The sequence below is a fragment of the Mirounga angustirostris genome, unplaced genomic scaffold (genome assembly GCF_029215605.1).
Source record: "Mirounga angustirostris isolate CCGP_5_RB_7025 unplaced genomic scaffold, mMirAng1.0.hap1 SCAF_2, whole genome shotgun sequence".
NCBI lineage: Eukaryota > Metazoa > Chordata > Mammalia > Carnivora > Phocidae > Mirounga > Mirounga angustirostris.
Genome location: NW_026991710.1, coordinates 32,745,839 through 32,759,847, shown reverse-complemented (window position 1 = coordinate 32,759,847; position 14,009 = coordinate 32,745,839). Strand labels below are relative to the sequence as shown.

At 41.6% G+C, this 14,009-nt stretch overlaps 1 protein-coding gene across 4 annotated transcripts in view; it reads left to right on the top strand.

The window, feature by feature from the left end:
• The first annotated feature begins 767 nt into the window (after positions 1-767).
• The window catches only part of UGDH (UDP-glucose 6-dehydrogenase), a 32,270-nt gene continuing 19,028 nt past the window's right edge, over positions 768-14,009 (top strand). The window contains exons 1-3 of one of the 4 annotated variants that reach the window (XM_064584387.1): positions 768-1,031; positions 5,604-5,749; positions 8,787-8,955. In XM_064584387.1, the coding sequence (XP_064440457.1) occupies positions 5,730-5,749; positions 8,787-8,955 (189 nt within the window). In that variant the 5' untranslated portion in view covers positions 768-1,031; positions 5,604-5,729. Of the gene's footprint in view, positions 1,032-1,420; positions 1,583-5,603; positions 5,750-8,786; positions 8,956-14,009 lie in introns of all 4 variants that reach the window. The other 3 variants (XM_064584388.1, XM_045881300.3, XM_045881303.3) reach the window with 3 other exon arrangements.

The window sequence follows — 14,009 nt, the reverse complement described above, 5'->3', positions numbered from 1 at the left end:
ATTGATGTTACTCTGCCGCATACACGGAACTTGTATGTTGCAAACTCTCAGCACTGACAACCCAGATCCCGAATTTGGCAGGAGTAGCTCTGGAAAATATGTCTGGAGGGCGTGTGTGTCATTTCTGCCCGGGATCAGGGCGGAGGCACTAACTGGTCCAGTCTCGACAAGACTCAGCATCCTACTGACGTGAGGCGCCTCCTTCCCAGAAGTGGCGAGGGAAGGATCTGACTAAACCTTGGGCCGCCGGCCCGCAGGACGTGGCGGGGGCTGGTGGTGGTAAGCCGCCGGGCGGTCTGACCCGCAGGGTCTAGGGGGCCGAAAGACGAGGTCGACCGGAAAGGGGGCCGAGACCTTCCGGTCCCCTCGGGCCGCAGCCGGCCCAGTATCCCCGCAGTCCTAGATTATGGCCGACCTGGCGCGCCCGCGGTACCACCGCAGCGCTGACCGTCAGCGGGGGCCGGGACACAGGGAGGGAAGCGGGGCCAGACGACGAGACACCGGCTTCAGGCCGGGAAACTATTCCCGGCCCAGCGGCACCTGGAAACCCACCCCGGGGACCTCAGCCAACCTGCCGCGCACGCAGCCCCGCCCCGTGCCGCTCGCGGTAGGGGCGGGACCGCTGAGCTGGCTTGAGCGGATTCGCCCAGGGTCGGATAGGGGCGGGGCCTCCCCATCTAGCTACGATTAGCCCCGCCCCGACTCCCCGCCCTGGGGCCCGCAGGAAATAGGGGCGGGCCCGGGCCTACTGTGGCGGGAGGAGGAGCGGGGATGCGGCGGAGGGCAGAGTCCTGGAGGGCCTGGCTACGGGGGCATGAAGCCTCCGCCTTCTCGGGCAGAATCCTTTAAATACGGGCTCGGGCCCGGGACTCTGGGTGCTGTGCTTGGCAGCCTGAAGGAGGGGCGTGCGGTGAGGGGAGGTCAGGCGGAGCAGGACGAGAGCGCAGAAGCTGCTGCAGCGCGGCCCGTAGCGAGGAGCTGTCCGAGCGGTCGGGATAGGAGCGGCCGCTGCGCTCGGTGCCTGGAAGTGGGTAAGCGCCTTCCTGGGGCTGGCCCTGCCGCCCCGTTGGGGAGGTCCCGGGTCCCGGTGGGATGTGCGGGGAGCGGGGCGGGGGAGTGCGCGCTGCTCCGGGTTGCGCTCTGCGCTCGGTCAGGGGCTCCCAGGCTCACGACCCTGGTCTCCTCCTTTGGACTCTGGGCGGGAATCGCCTTTGGGTCCGCTGCCCTGAGAATGGGATAGCGTGGGCTTTTTATTCTACCCTCGCGAGTCTTCCAGCCGCTTCTCTTTCTGCTTTTTCTCACTTTCTGACTTGAAACAAATGAGATTTTCCCAGGAAGCCGAACGTCCACCGAAGGGAGCGGTCCTCTGGTTAGGGACCCCATTTTGGTCTCAGAGTCCTGGTCTTTTGTTTGTGTTTAGTCTGCTCACCTGGGAGCTGCTGCTTTCCTCCTGTCACTAGCCACCCTTCTTAAGAAACTGAAGAGAAAACGAAGCCAGAAAGCCCTTGAGGGCGAAATCCTGACATTCTATCGTGACATCTGTACGGGCTGTCCTGGAATCCATTGTTGACTGCCACACCATGTAATTGCTTTATTTCATGTCAGGGAAGGCCTTTCTTGGGTACTTCAGATCATGTTTGTGTGAGACCTTGAAAAATCATACTTCTTGGGACGCCTGGGTGGCTTAGTCGGTTAAGCGCCTGCCTTGGCTCAGGTCATGATCTCAGGGTCCTGGGATCGAGCCCCGCATGGGGCTCCCTGCTCAGCGGGGAATCTTTTTCTCCCTCTGCCTCTGCCCCTGCTTGTGCGCGCTCTCTCTCAAATGAATAAATAAATAATCTTTAAAAAAGAAAAGAAACAAGAAAAATCATACTTCTTATATATAGGAAGATAACTGAGTAGGCTTGAAAATTACGGTTTATTGAAAAGAAGGATTCACTGGTAGGGAGCTTTTCACAGATATACAGAGGAGTAGCTGTCCACTGACTGCCCTCAAAGACACAGTGAGTCTTTGAGTTTCTTCAAATCCCCTATGAAATGGAGAACAGTAGTCTGGTCTGTTTCTTCAGGGGGGTTCTGGAAATGAAAGAGCTTACTGTCTGCTCTGAGATGTGCTTGTTAGTACCGGACATCTAGTTAAGGTAAGTGATAGACAACCCTCATTGAAAGGATCTCATTTCTTCTCCCATTGCTGTACTCCTTTCTCAAACATTAAGTATGTAACTAATGAGCATACTTCATCTTCCCTCTTATTTACACAGCTTTATATGATGCCCTTTAGATATAACATTAACACTGCCTTTCTCACTGATAAAATATTTTTCCCCGGGTCAGGCATCTGTTAGTATTTAATTTTTGGAAATGACTGCGGTGATGTGTGAAGTTGATGTATCCAACTACAACGTCCATTGCCTTAGCTACTGGGTAATTATGCCGAGTATACTGAAGAGGGGTGGGGATGGATGGATTATATTCAGCTTAGATTGTAATAGGACCTTCGATATTTGTTAGCCACATGTTCTAGGTTGAAATATTGATCTGAATTTATAAAATTTTAGATGAAGAGTAGTTTTGGAACAGTCTGGATTATTGAGATTTTCCCAAAATACAGAGGTAAAAACTCATTTCAAACTGACACACTCAGTAAGCAAACATTCCCATTTCCCTGACAGCACAACAGAAAATCAGAAGGTACATAAAAGTAGAAATGGAATATGGAATCAGAAGACATCTGTGTCAAAGTATATTACTAACACTAATGCTGTATCAAACTCCATAATAAAGATTGAAGATTTTATTGAAACTTGCAAGTGACAATTTATTGGGACTTGCACAGTACTTCAGTAATTTTCCCATTGTCATCTACAAGCCATGCTTCATGTGAAATAGCACCACAGGGACACCCCAAAACACGTGTAAGTCTATAATATAGGTCCATCAATAGTTTACCTAGCTGCTGTATGTAAAGCAAGCTGAATACAGCCTGGCAATCAAGGTGGATAAGAAGTATTTCTGGAGGGGCGCCCGGGTGGCTCAGTCGGTTGACTGACTGCCTTCGGCTCAGGTCATGATCCTGGAGTCCCGGGATCGAGTCCCATACCCGGCTCCCTGCTCAGTGGGGAGTCTGCTTCTCCCTCTGACCCTACCCCCTCTCATGCTCTCTCTGTGTCTCATTCTTTCTCTCTCAAATAAATAAATAAAATCTTTGAAGAAAAAAAAAAGTATCTCTGGAAAGACATGCCAAAGTTCTACATAAAAAAGGGAGGCTGAAAGTATTCTGGACAGTTTCAGCAAAAATACAATGATCAGCCATCTGAGCTAAAGATATTCAAATAACAGTCTTCATCTCAAACAGGCCTTTATGGAGAGTTACTCATTCATTCAATTAGTATTTATTGAGAACCTACTATTCTAAGTGCTGAGGTAACAGCAACAGGTAAGAGCTGTTAGCCTGGGAGCACCTTATTAAATTATGAACTCCTTGAACCCAAGAGTTGTATTGCGTAGACATTCAATCTATGTTTATATAAGAATGTTATAACTCTTGGCTCTGGGATTAAATGGTAACCCCAAAAGATCCTCTGGTCCAAAAATACTTTGAAATTTTACTTTTTAGGTATTCCAGATATACTGGTTGTAATTAGAGAGGTTGGCTAGCTGTTTAGTAAGGGTGTTACAGTGTGATAGTTCTTTAGGTTCATCACAGTTCAGAACTTCATCTTCAGCCTTGTGGATCTGGAAGGTAGATTTTTTTTTTCCCTTCATGGGCCCAGGGTTAATGAGACTTTAGATGTTAACTTAAAATGATTAAATTCGTAAGAGACTAATGGTTACACTCGAATGAAACTTTGATATTATAGTAGGGAAATTTTATTGCAGTACCTGGAATACTTATATCTCAAATTTGAGTCATCCCTTTCTATTATTATGATTCCTGGGAATCTGAATTCATAAGGGAGAGTGGAATCATCGCAAAGAATCTTCGGAGAACATGCCATCTGAGCACTGGGAAAGCCTATTCTTACCCCACCTCTCTGAAACCGAACACTTTTTTTTTTTTTAAGATTTTATTTATTCATTTGAGATGGAGACAGAGAGAGCACAAGCAGGGGGAGAGGCAGAGGGAGAGGGAGAAGCAGGCTCCCTACTGAGCTGAGAGCTGGACGCAGGGCTCGATCCCAGGACCTGGAGATCATGAACTGAGCCGAAGGCAGACGCTTAACCATCTGAGCCACCCAGGCACCCCAACCAGAACACTTCTGACTTCCAGATTCTGTGTCACTCATCTCTAGACAGTGCTGAAATAAACACATCATTTTTGTTCTTAACTCCCTCTTTCTGGGCTACAAGTTGATCCTCCCTTTTTTCTTCCCCTCCCTTTTAGCTAAACAAATGCTATTGATTGTTATGGTTACTTTCAATTATGTTACCTTTTTATTTTATTTTTTTTAAGATTTTATTTATTTTTGTGAGCGAGAGCGGGCGAGCGAGTACTAGCAGGGGGGAGGGGCAGGCAGAGGGAGAAGCAGACCCCCTACTGAGCACGGAGCCTGATGTGGGGATCGATCCCAGGACCCCAGGATCATGACCTGAGCAGAAGGCAGATACTTAACCTACTGAGCCACCCAGGAGCCCATGTTACCTTAAGTTATTAAATTATAGCCTCCTGAATAGTCATAGACATGCTTCCCTGAAAGGGGCATTTGAGACCCTTTAAATTCATTTCCACTCTACAAGACAGTTATTACCTCTTACCACTTCTTAATACCCATATCTTTATCCAAGTAGGCCAATCTCCTTACTTCTTTGGACTCATTTCTGAGTCCTTACTTATTCCTTTTTTTTCCCCCCATCTGGAATGCTCTCCCCCACCTACCTTTTCTTTCTGTATCCTACTTATTCTTTAGGCCAAGCTTAGATTCTGCATTTCCCTTGTTTTAGATACCTTCTTGTTTGTTTTCCGTCTAGACTTTCATACTCGTTTTGTCATTTGATTGATTATACTGCCTTATATGTTACTTGGGTGTGACTAACTCTTTTCATCTTTTTTTAAGATTTTATTTATTTATTTATTTGAGAGAGGGAAAGAGAGAGAATCACAAGCAGTCTCTGCACTGAGTGAGCATGGAGCCCGACAAGGGGCTCCATCTCACAACCCTGAGATCATGAACTGAGCCAAAATCCAAAATCAAGTGTCAGACACTTGACCGACTGAGCCATCCAGGCACCCCTCCTTTTCATCTTTTAAGTCAGTCTACAAGTCACCTTCTCGGAGAGTCCTTCTTTAACTGTCCTGTCTACAGTAGTTCTTTCCCCATAGACAGTCTCTCCCTCTCCACCTACGTGTTTATTTCCTTTATATGGAATGTATCACAGCTACCATTGTTTTGTTTTGCGTTCTCCCACTAGAATATAACTATGTGAGAGTAGGAACTGTACCTGTCATGTTCACTATTGTATCCACAGTACCTAGAACATTAGTGGCTGTGACATAGTAGGGTGTTTAATAAATGTTTTTTAATTGAATTTTTCCCTAAGTAAATTGTTAAATTCTTGAGTGTCAGGGCCTATATCTATGGCCAGAATCTCTGCTGTGCCCACAGGTAGGATTGGGAATATTACTTTTTCATGAAAGAGAACAAGGGACTAGGCCTGAAGCAGTTGAAGCAATTTTTCAGAAACCTGATACCAAGCCCTTTCTACTGTAGAGGTGGGGCGAGCGGCAGCGAATGCTGGAGACACATCTATGGTAAGCTGCTCCAGGCTCAACTGTCCCCCAGGTGGGAGCTTTTCAGAACATTCTCCTGAGCTTTAGTCGCTTGGCAATCCCAGTGCAGTCCTTTCCTCTAGCAGTGTCTCTTTCTCCTTGTGTATAGGGCACTTGAAGCCTGGCGAGTAGTAAGTCAGAACTGAAGTGTAGAAGAAGGGTGAAGAAATGGAAGATGAATGGTTGCCAAAATAAATTTTGTTAGGCTCAGTATTTTTGCTGCAGTGAATTTTGGAACCCTAAAAGTTTAATAGGAATATCATGTTTGTGTGGCGTCACAGGTGATATTAGGGAACTCTTAACCCATTTATTTAGATTATTAAAGAGAGATTCTACCCTGGGCACCTGGCTGGCTCAGCTGGCAGAGCATGCATCTCTTGGTCCCAGGGTCATGAGTTCAAGCCCCACGTTGGGCATGGGGCCTACTTAAAAAAATAAATAATTAAAGAGGATCTAACAGATTTAGCATGGTTTTAATATTTCCTGGTAAGTACATCCACACAATGGAATACAGTGTAACTGTTTCTAAAAGGGAGAGAGTTCTACCGGAAACAGAAAAAAATTAAAATAAAAAATAAAAAGAGCAAGAGAGAGGGGGGAAATAGACAGGTCTTAAGAATACATTAAGTGAAAAAAGCTGAGTGTTGATAATAAATTATAGTATTCTACCTATTGAATTTAGAGAGAATGGATTATTAAGATATATACATGTATTTACTTGTACTTTATAAGAAACACTGGAAGGATACACAAGTAATTAATAAAGGGTTGCTTGTGGAAGCAAGGTAGTGGGTAGCCAAGAGATAAGGATGGGGTAGACTTGAGGCTTCTTACTGTATACTTTGTTATACAGATTTAATTTTGAACCATATGAATTTATTACCTATTCAAAACAAAAACTAAATTTTATTTTATTTTATTATTGTTTTTAAAGATTTTATTTATTTATTGGACAGAGAGAGAGTGAGAGAGCACAAACAGGAGAAGGGGAAGCAGGCTCCCCGCTGAGCAGGGAGCCCAACACAGGGCTCGATCCCAGGACCCTGGGATCATGACCTGAGCCGAAGACAGATGCTTAACTGAGCCACCCAGAATCCCACAAAAACTAAATTTTAAAAATTTCTTTTTATGTATATCACTGAGAATATTGCTTTCTTTTGTAGAATCAATAGATTCCAAATTTTGCTCATATTTACTGTTTTACCAAATTTCTATTTTTTTATAAAGTTTTTGAAAGGTCATTAGAGATTAGACTTTGAATTGATATCTGCTAAACATGACCACTGAAGATTGATTTATAAGCTGACTTACTTGTTTCCTAACACAGACCAGGATACTTGTATGGGTTATTCAGCTTATTCTCTTCCAGTAGGGAAGTCTACCCAGAAAACCAGTGATTAGAACATTGATTAATACAGATTCAGACTTAAGGAAACTGGATCATCTTAATTATGTGGCTTGTGTATCTTTTTTCACAATAGGGTTGTACTTGCCAAGCATTATACCTTCTCTGACCCATGCAGGAGTATACTAACAAGTTCTTAAACTCTTTGATTACCATTTTTCTTCTCTTTGGAATCCATGAATGGGTTAGATTAGATGATGTTTGAGATCGGTCTTGGTAAGGACTAAAATTCTAAGAATCTGATCAGTTTGACAGTTCTAGTTCTCATTATAAAGAATAAACTTACATTCATATATATATATCAGTACCTTGTCGTTTGGATTAGTGTGAATCAGTTCACCTAAATGACTTTTGAAAACCCATCAAAATCTGTGTAACAGCTTTGCTAAATACAGAAATTACTTTCCTTTAGCCATCTCATAGTTTCCGATTAAAGTTGTAATAGTTTAAGATCACTGTCAAGTACCTAAAAATAAACTGCTGAAGCCAAATTGTATAGGGAATATAATCACAGAGGCCACTTCTGGACTTTCAAGCTATTCTTATTATCTGTCATGTTAGTCTAAACCTGCCATGAGGGGTGCCTGGGTGGCTCAGTCATTAAGCGTCTGCCTTCAGCTCAGGTCACGATCCCAGAGTCCTGGGATCGAGCCCCCCATCGGGCTCCCTGCTCAGTGGAAAGCCTGCTTCTCCCTCTCCCACTCTCGCTGTGTCTCTCTCTCTGTGTCAAATAAATACAATCTTTAAAAAATTTAAAAAAAAATAAACCTGCCATGAGGCTGACCTTTGTACACCAGCATTTATTTAAGCAAGAATTGCACTCGTTGTTCACCCTTGAGTTTTTCCTCAGCAGTCAAAGTTATCCTAGTGGCCTGGGAGACCTAAGTAAGGTTTTATTTTGCTTCTTGAATTTTTGAATATTAGATCATTATAATCTTTGTGACACTTCTTCAGTAATATCAGTTACTTTTTTTTGTCCATGTTTTATGTTAGTGCAGCCGAGAACGGACATTTCAATCGGAATGTTATATATTATCACTCTTCTAATAATTTTTTTTTAAGATTTTATTTATTTATTTGACAGAGAGACACAGCCAGAGAGGGAACACAAGAAGGGGGAGTGGGAGAGGGAGAAGCAGGCTTCCTGCGGAGCAGGGAGCCCGATGCGTGGCTCGATCCCAGGACCCTGGGATCATGACCTGAGCTGAAGGCAGATGCATAAGGGCTAAGCCACCCAGGCGCCCCTCTTTTAATAATTCTTTTTTTTTTTTTTTTAAGATTCCATTCATTTATTTGAGAGAGAGAGAATGAAAGAGAGCACATGAGAGGGGGGAGGGTCAGAGGGAGAAGCAGACTCCCTGCCGAGCAGGGAGCCCGATGCGGGACCCGATCCAGGGACTCTGGGATCATGACCTGAGCCGAAGGCAGTCGCTTCATCAACTGAGCCACCCAGGCGCCCCATCTTTTAATAATTCTTAATGAGTATGAGTGCAGGCAATCTTTCCAGATTATCTGTCACCTTGACAGTTTTTATAAAGCATGATAAATATGCAATATGATTTCTTTAAATTTTCTGTTTTCAATGGTAGAACAGTCTTACTGCTTCCTTTCTAGTTTAATCATGTTTGAAATTAAGAAGATCTGTTGCATTGGTGCGGGCTATGTTGGAGGACCTACATGTAGTGTCATTGCTCATATGTGCCCTGAAATCAGGGTAACAGTTGTTGATGTCAATGAATCAAGAATCAATGCATGGAACTCTCCTACACTCCCTATTTATGAGGTAAACCATTTTAAACAACTCTTTGTTCTTACGTTCTTTGTTTTCTTACTGTTTTTGTTAAATAAATTGCTATTAATGTAAAAATCTATGACTGCAACTGAAAGGGAATTAAATGGGAAATCTAGATACACAATGTTGTGGACATTACATTTATAATTATGTCAAGTATGCCCAGGGAAAATGACTGGGAAGAAATGTATTAGAATATTAATGATGGTTGTATTAGTGCAGTGAGAATATGGGTAATTTTTTCTCTTCTCTGTTTTCTAGTTTTGTTAATATGGTTACCATATTGTAATAGTAAAATTTTAGAAAGGTATTCTGTACAAAGAAAATAATAAAACTGTGGATGTTTATAATACTAATCCATATAAGTCCATTATATTTGGGTGTAATTGTACTGTACTTATATCAGGTAAAACGTGAGTGGATAAATGATGTCTTTTATATCTAGTGCTTAGTATCACAAATTTGTTTAATTAGAATTTGAAAATTCCTGTGAATTTAGATAATATATAGTTAGGAAAATGTTCTTCCAACTATTTTATTAAGATATGTGGATCCCATTTTTAAAAATTCACTATAAAATGAGTTCATGATATTATGCTTTTGAAACCCAACAGAGAAGCCTTTGAAAATTTGATGGTGGCATTTTTTTTCCAATATTAATATATTCTTTTTTTTTTCCTTCAGGAAAGCTTTGTTATTTGTAAGACTGTTATCAACCATAGTCTCTCTCTCTCTTTCTTTCTTTCTTTCTTTCTAAGATTTATTTATTTATTTTAGAGAGAGAGTGTGAGCAAGGGGAGGGACAGAGGGAGAGGGAGAGAAACTCAAGCAGACTCCCCACTGAGCAGGGAGCCTGACTCAGGGCTCCATCTCACCACCCTGAGATCATGACCTGAGCCAAAATCAAGAGTTGGTTGCTTAATCATAGTCTTCAAATGTGTTAGTCCTTTGGAAGGGAAGTCTCAACCAGTTTTATAGGCATATGAAATATAGAAATCCATGAAAAAGCACCCACAGAGTCGTAGCTACCCAACATCATGGATACATTCCTATCTGAATCAGACTTTGCATAAAAAAAAAAAAATCTCTATGTGTGTGGTAGCTTCTGTTTGTGCTTTACCCTTTCTTTTTCTACCAGATGAGCCACCCATAATAGTTCTTTAAAGATATTTATTTATTTATTTATTTATTTATTTGAGAGAGACAGAGCGGTGGGAGGGGCAGTGGGGTAGGGAGAGAGACAAGCAGATTCTGCACTGTGGAGTCCAACGCAGGCCCTATCCCATGACCCTGAGATCATGACCCAGCCAAAACCAGGAGTCTGTTGCTTCACTGACTGAGCCACCTGGGCGCCCCCCAACCCCATAATAGTTCTTTAAATTACTTTAGTGCTGTAGCATTTCTTTTCCTGTTATAACATTACTACTAGATTTGGTTTTGGAGAATTAAAAAAAATTTTTTTGGAAAGATAACTTAATAAAAGAGTTTTATAAAAGGGCTGCATGTCATCTGAAATCCTGTAAGCCATATTTATATCCAATCATTCAGTAACTAATTCTGCCAGCAGTGTACTCTAGTCTTCAGAAACAAAGGGCACTTATCAGAATGGCTAAAATTATTAATACTGACAATACTAAGTGTTGGCAAGGATTTAGAGCAATTGGAATTTTACACAGTGCTGCCAGAATGTAGTCTGGTATAGCCACTTTCAAAAGTGCTCGGCAGTATTTACTGAAGCTGAAAATCTGTGTAGTCTGATCCAGCAATTCCACTTGTAGGTATATATCCAACAGAAAGGCATACCTAGGTGCACCAAAAGACAGGTATTAACAGTACTATTCATTGTAGACTTAAATAGGAAACAACCTAAATGTTAATCGGCTTTGGAATGGATACATAAATTATAGCATAATCCTGCAATGAAATTCTATACTGCATTGAAAATCAATGAAACTACTCCTACATGCAAGAATATGGTTAAATTCTCCCCAAAATAATGTGCTGTCAGACATAAAGTAGTCCATGTTGTATAATTCTACTTGTATAAAGTTCAAATATAAGCAAATTGATCTCTGATGATAGAATTCAGCATGGTGTTAATTTGAGCCATGGTGGTGACTCGGAGAGGGCAAACTGCAGTTTCTGATTTACAGTTAATGTTCTAATTCTTATTACAGATAGTGGTTACACAAGCGTGTTCACTTTTGAAAATTGAGCTACACACTTTTCTATATTAATGTATATGCAATTTTATGTATTTTTGTTTTATTTCAATAAAAATTAGCTTACAAACCAAAAACAAAGGTATCCTGAATTGGAAAAAATGCAAACTAAGGGCACCTGAATGGCTCAGTGGGTTGAGTGTCTGACTCTTGATTTTGGCTCAGGTCGTGAGCCTGAGCTCAGTGGTGAGACTGAGCCCAGAGTGGGGGAGTCTGCTTGAAGATTCTCTCCCTTTGCCCCTCCCCCCACTCACATATGTGCTCATGCTCGTGTGCTCTCTCTCTCTCCCTAAAATAAATAAATAAATCTTAAAATAAATCTTAAAAAATACAAACTATAATGTATTGGAATTAGACATTTTTCTTGGAGAAAACAAAAAAATCAATTGGCCAGGCATGTTCCCTGGCCAGATTCTTATTGTTGGTATTACTATTTACATTGATTGACATCTGAAACTCTTGCTAAGACTTCAGTGCTTTATTTTATTTATTTATTTATTTATTTATTTATTTATTTATTTATTTATTTAAAGATTTTGTTTATTTATTTGACAGAGAGAGACACAGCCAGAGAGGGAACACAAGCAGGGGGAGTGGGAGAGGGAGAAGCAGGCTTCCCGCGGAGCAGGGAGCCCGACGCGGGGCTCGATCCCAGGATCCTGGGATCATGACCTGAGCCGAAGGCAGACGCTTAACGACTGAGCCACCCAGGCGCCACCTAAGACTTCAGTGCTTTAAATTTAAGATCGTATGTTCTACATTGACATTGAATCCAGCTGGGATATATAGTTAGATTGAGAGAGTTAAGATCTAAAATAATTTCTTTTCCATATCATACTTGTTTTTTCTCAATAACCTATCTTTTATAAACAAAGACACAGAAGTATTATATTTCATACTTTTATTTCATAAGTAAATTTTTTCTTCTTTAAATCTCTTTATAAAGAATATAAAAGATTTGAAAGTCTAGCTGGCACTGTCCTCACTAGAGTCAATGTCTGAGTTTTCAAAACCCTGAAATCTCATAATTGTGTTGGTTTTATTTAATGGTTATAACTTATTTTTATCTCTCTCTCTCGCTGTCTTTTTTTTTTTTTAGTAAGTAATCTCTACACTCCATGTGGGGCTTGAACTCACAACCCCCAAATTAAGAGTGGCATGCTCTTCCAACCGAGCCAGCCAGATGCCCCTATCTCATTTTTAATATGTTAATTCCAGGAAATTAGACCATTAGCAGCTATTTTAGTTTTGCACTATTTAGTGTAGCGTACAAAAGAAATGAAATCTTTTTCCAAAACCCACTGGCTTTGGAGGTTAAAAACATGGCACTGATACTTTAAAATTCTAGAAGGAATCATCTTAGTAAGTAGAATGATTTTCCTCTTAGCAAGTAAATGACTTTAGGCTCTAATTTTCCTGTGTCTTTCTTAGACATCAGTTAAGAGATGCCTGCTTAAGGAATTTATAAATCAGAAAATAAAGATGATTTCTGTGTTGTGTTTATTTTTTTTTTAAAGATTTTATTTATTTTTTAGAGAGTGAGTGAGAGAGAAACAGCATGAGAGGGGAGAGGGTCAGAGGGAGAAGCAGGCTCCCCGCCGAGCGGAGAGCCCAATGTGGGACTCGATCCCAGGACCCTGGGATCATGACCCGAGCCAAAGGCAGATGCTCAACCATCTGAGCCACCCAGGCGCCCGTGTTTATTTTATTTTTAAGAAGATTTTGTTTATTTATTTGACAGAAAGAGCAAGCAAGAGAGCACAAGCAGGAGGAGTGGCAGGCAGAGGGAGAGGGAGAAGCAGGCTCCCCACTGAGCAAGGAGCCTGATGTGGGGCTTGATCCCAGGACGCTGGGATCATGACCTGAGCTAAAGGCAAACGCTTAACCAACTGAGCCGCCCAGGCGCCCCTGGAAAAATATTTAGAAGGAAAAATGATAGGACTTGATTGTTGATGATATAAGAAGGATGAAGGAGAGGAAGGAATCTAGAATGATATCCAGGTTTCCAGTTTGGGTGATGGGTGCATGATTGTGCCATTAATTGAGATCAAGAATGCAAGATGTTGTGGAGAGTAGTGGGAGATCAAATTTCAAATTCTATTTGGTCCTATTTAGTCATAAAGGCTTTGGGACATCCAAATAGAGATGTTTAGGAGACAGTTGGATATATATCAAAAGTGTAAGCAAATGATTCAGGGCTGGAGACTTAAAGTTAGGATTATACAGGTAGTAGTTGAAATCAGAGTAATTGAGCTCTCCCAAAAAGAGTCTGCAGAGAGAACAGAGCATGAGTCAAGGACAGAACCCAGAAAATCTGTAATGTTTGATGATAGGTGGAGGAGGAAATGCCATCAAGAAGCAATGGAGAGTAATTCATTGAAGGGTTAAAGGCAGTGATTTTATATATTTATATTTTTTTTCTGTGGTTGATAAAGGATCAAGCATGTTCAAAACTAAAGTCACCAATTACATAGAGAAGGAAAGGTCAAAATGTAAGAAGGGGCTAATTGATGGAATAAAGTCCAGAAAGAGAGCAAAAGGATGGAATCAAAAGCACAAGGATTGGCCTTGAAAGCCTCTTCCTTGGAGACTGGAGGAAAGTAAACAAGAGTGGATAAAGATATGGACAGTTTTGTCAGTGGGGACATGAAAGAAAGGTGACTGACATATTGGCAATTTCAATTGTCTGATAGTAAGAGGTAAGATATTTTGAAGAAGATAGAAGGGGTAATGTTGGGTCAAGGACTTGCAAATAGTGGAGATTCAGAGCAATAATCTCAGAATAGAGAGGACAAAGTAAAAGATTATCAGGTCACATTGAAA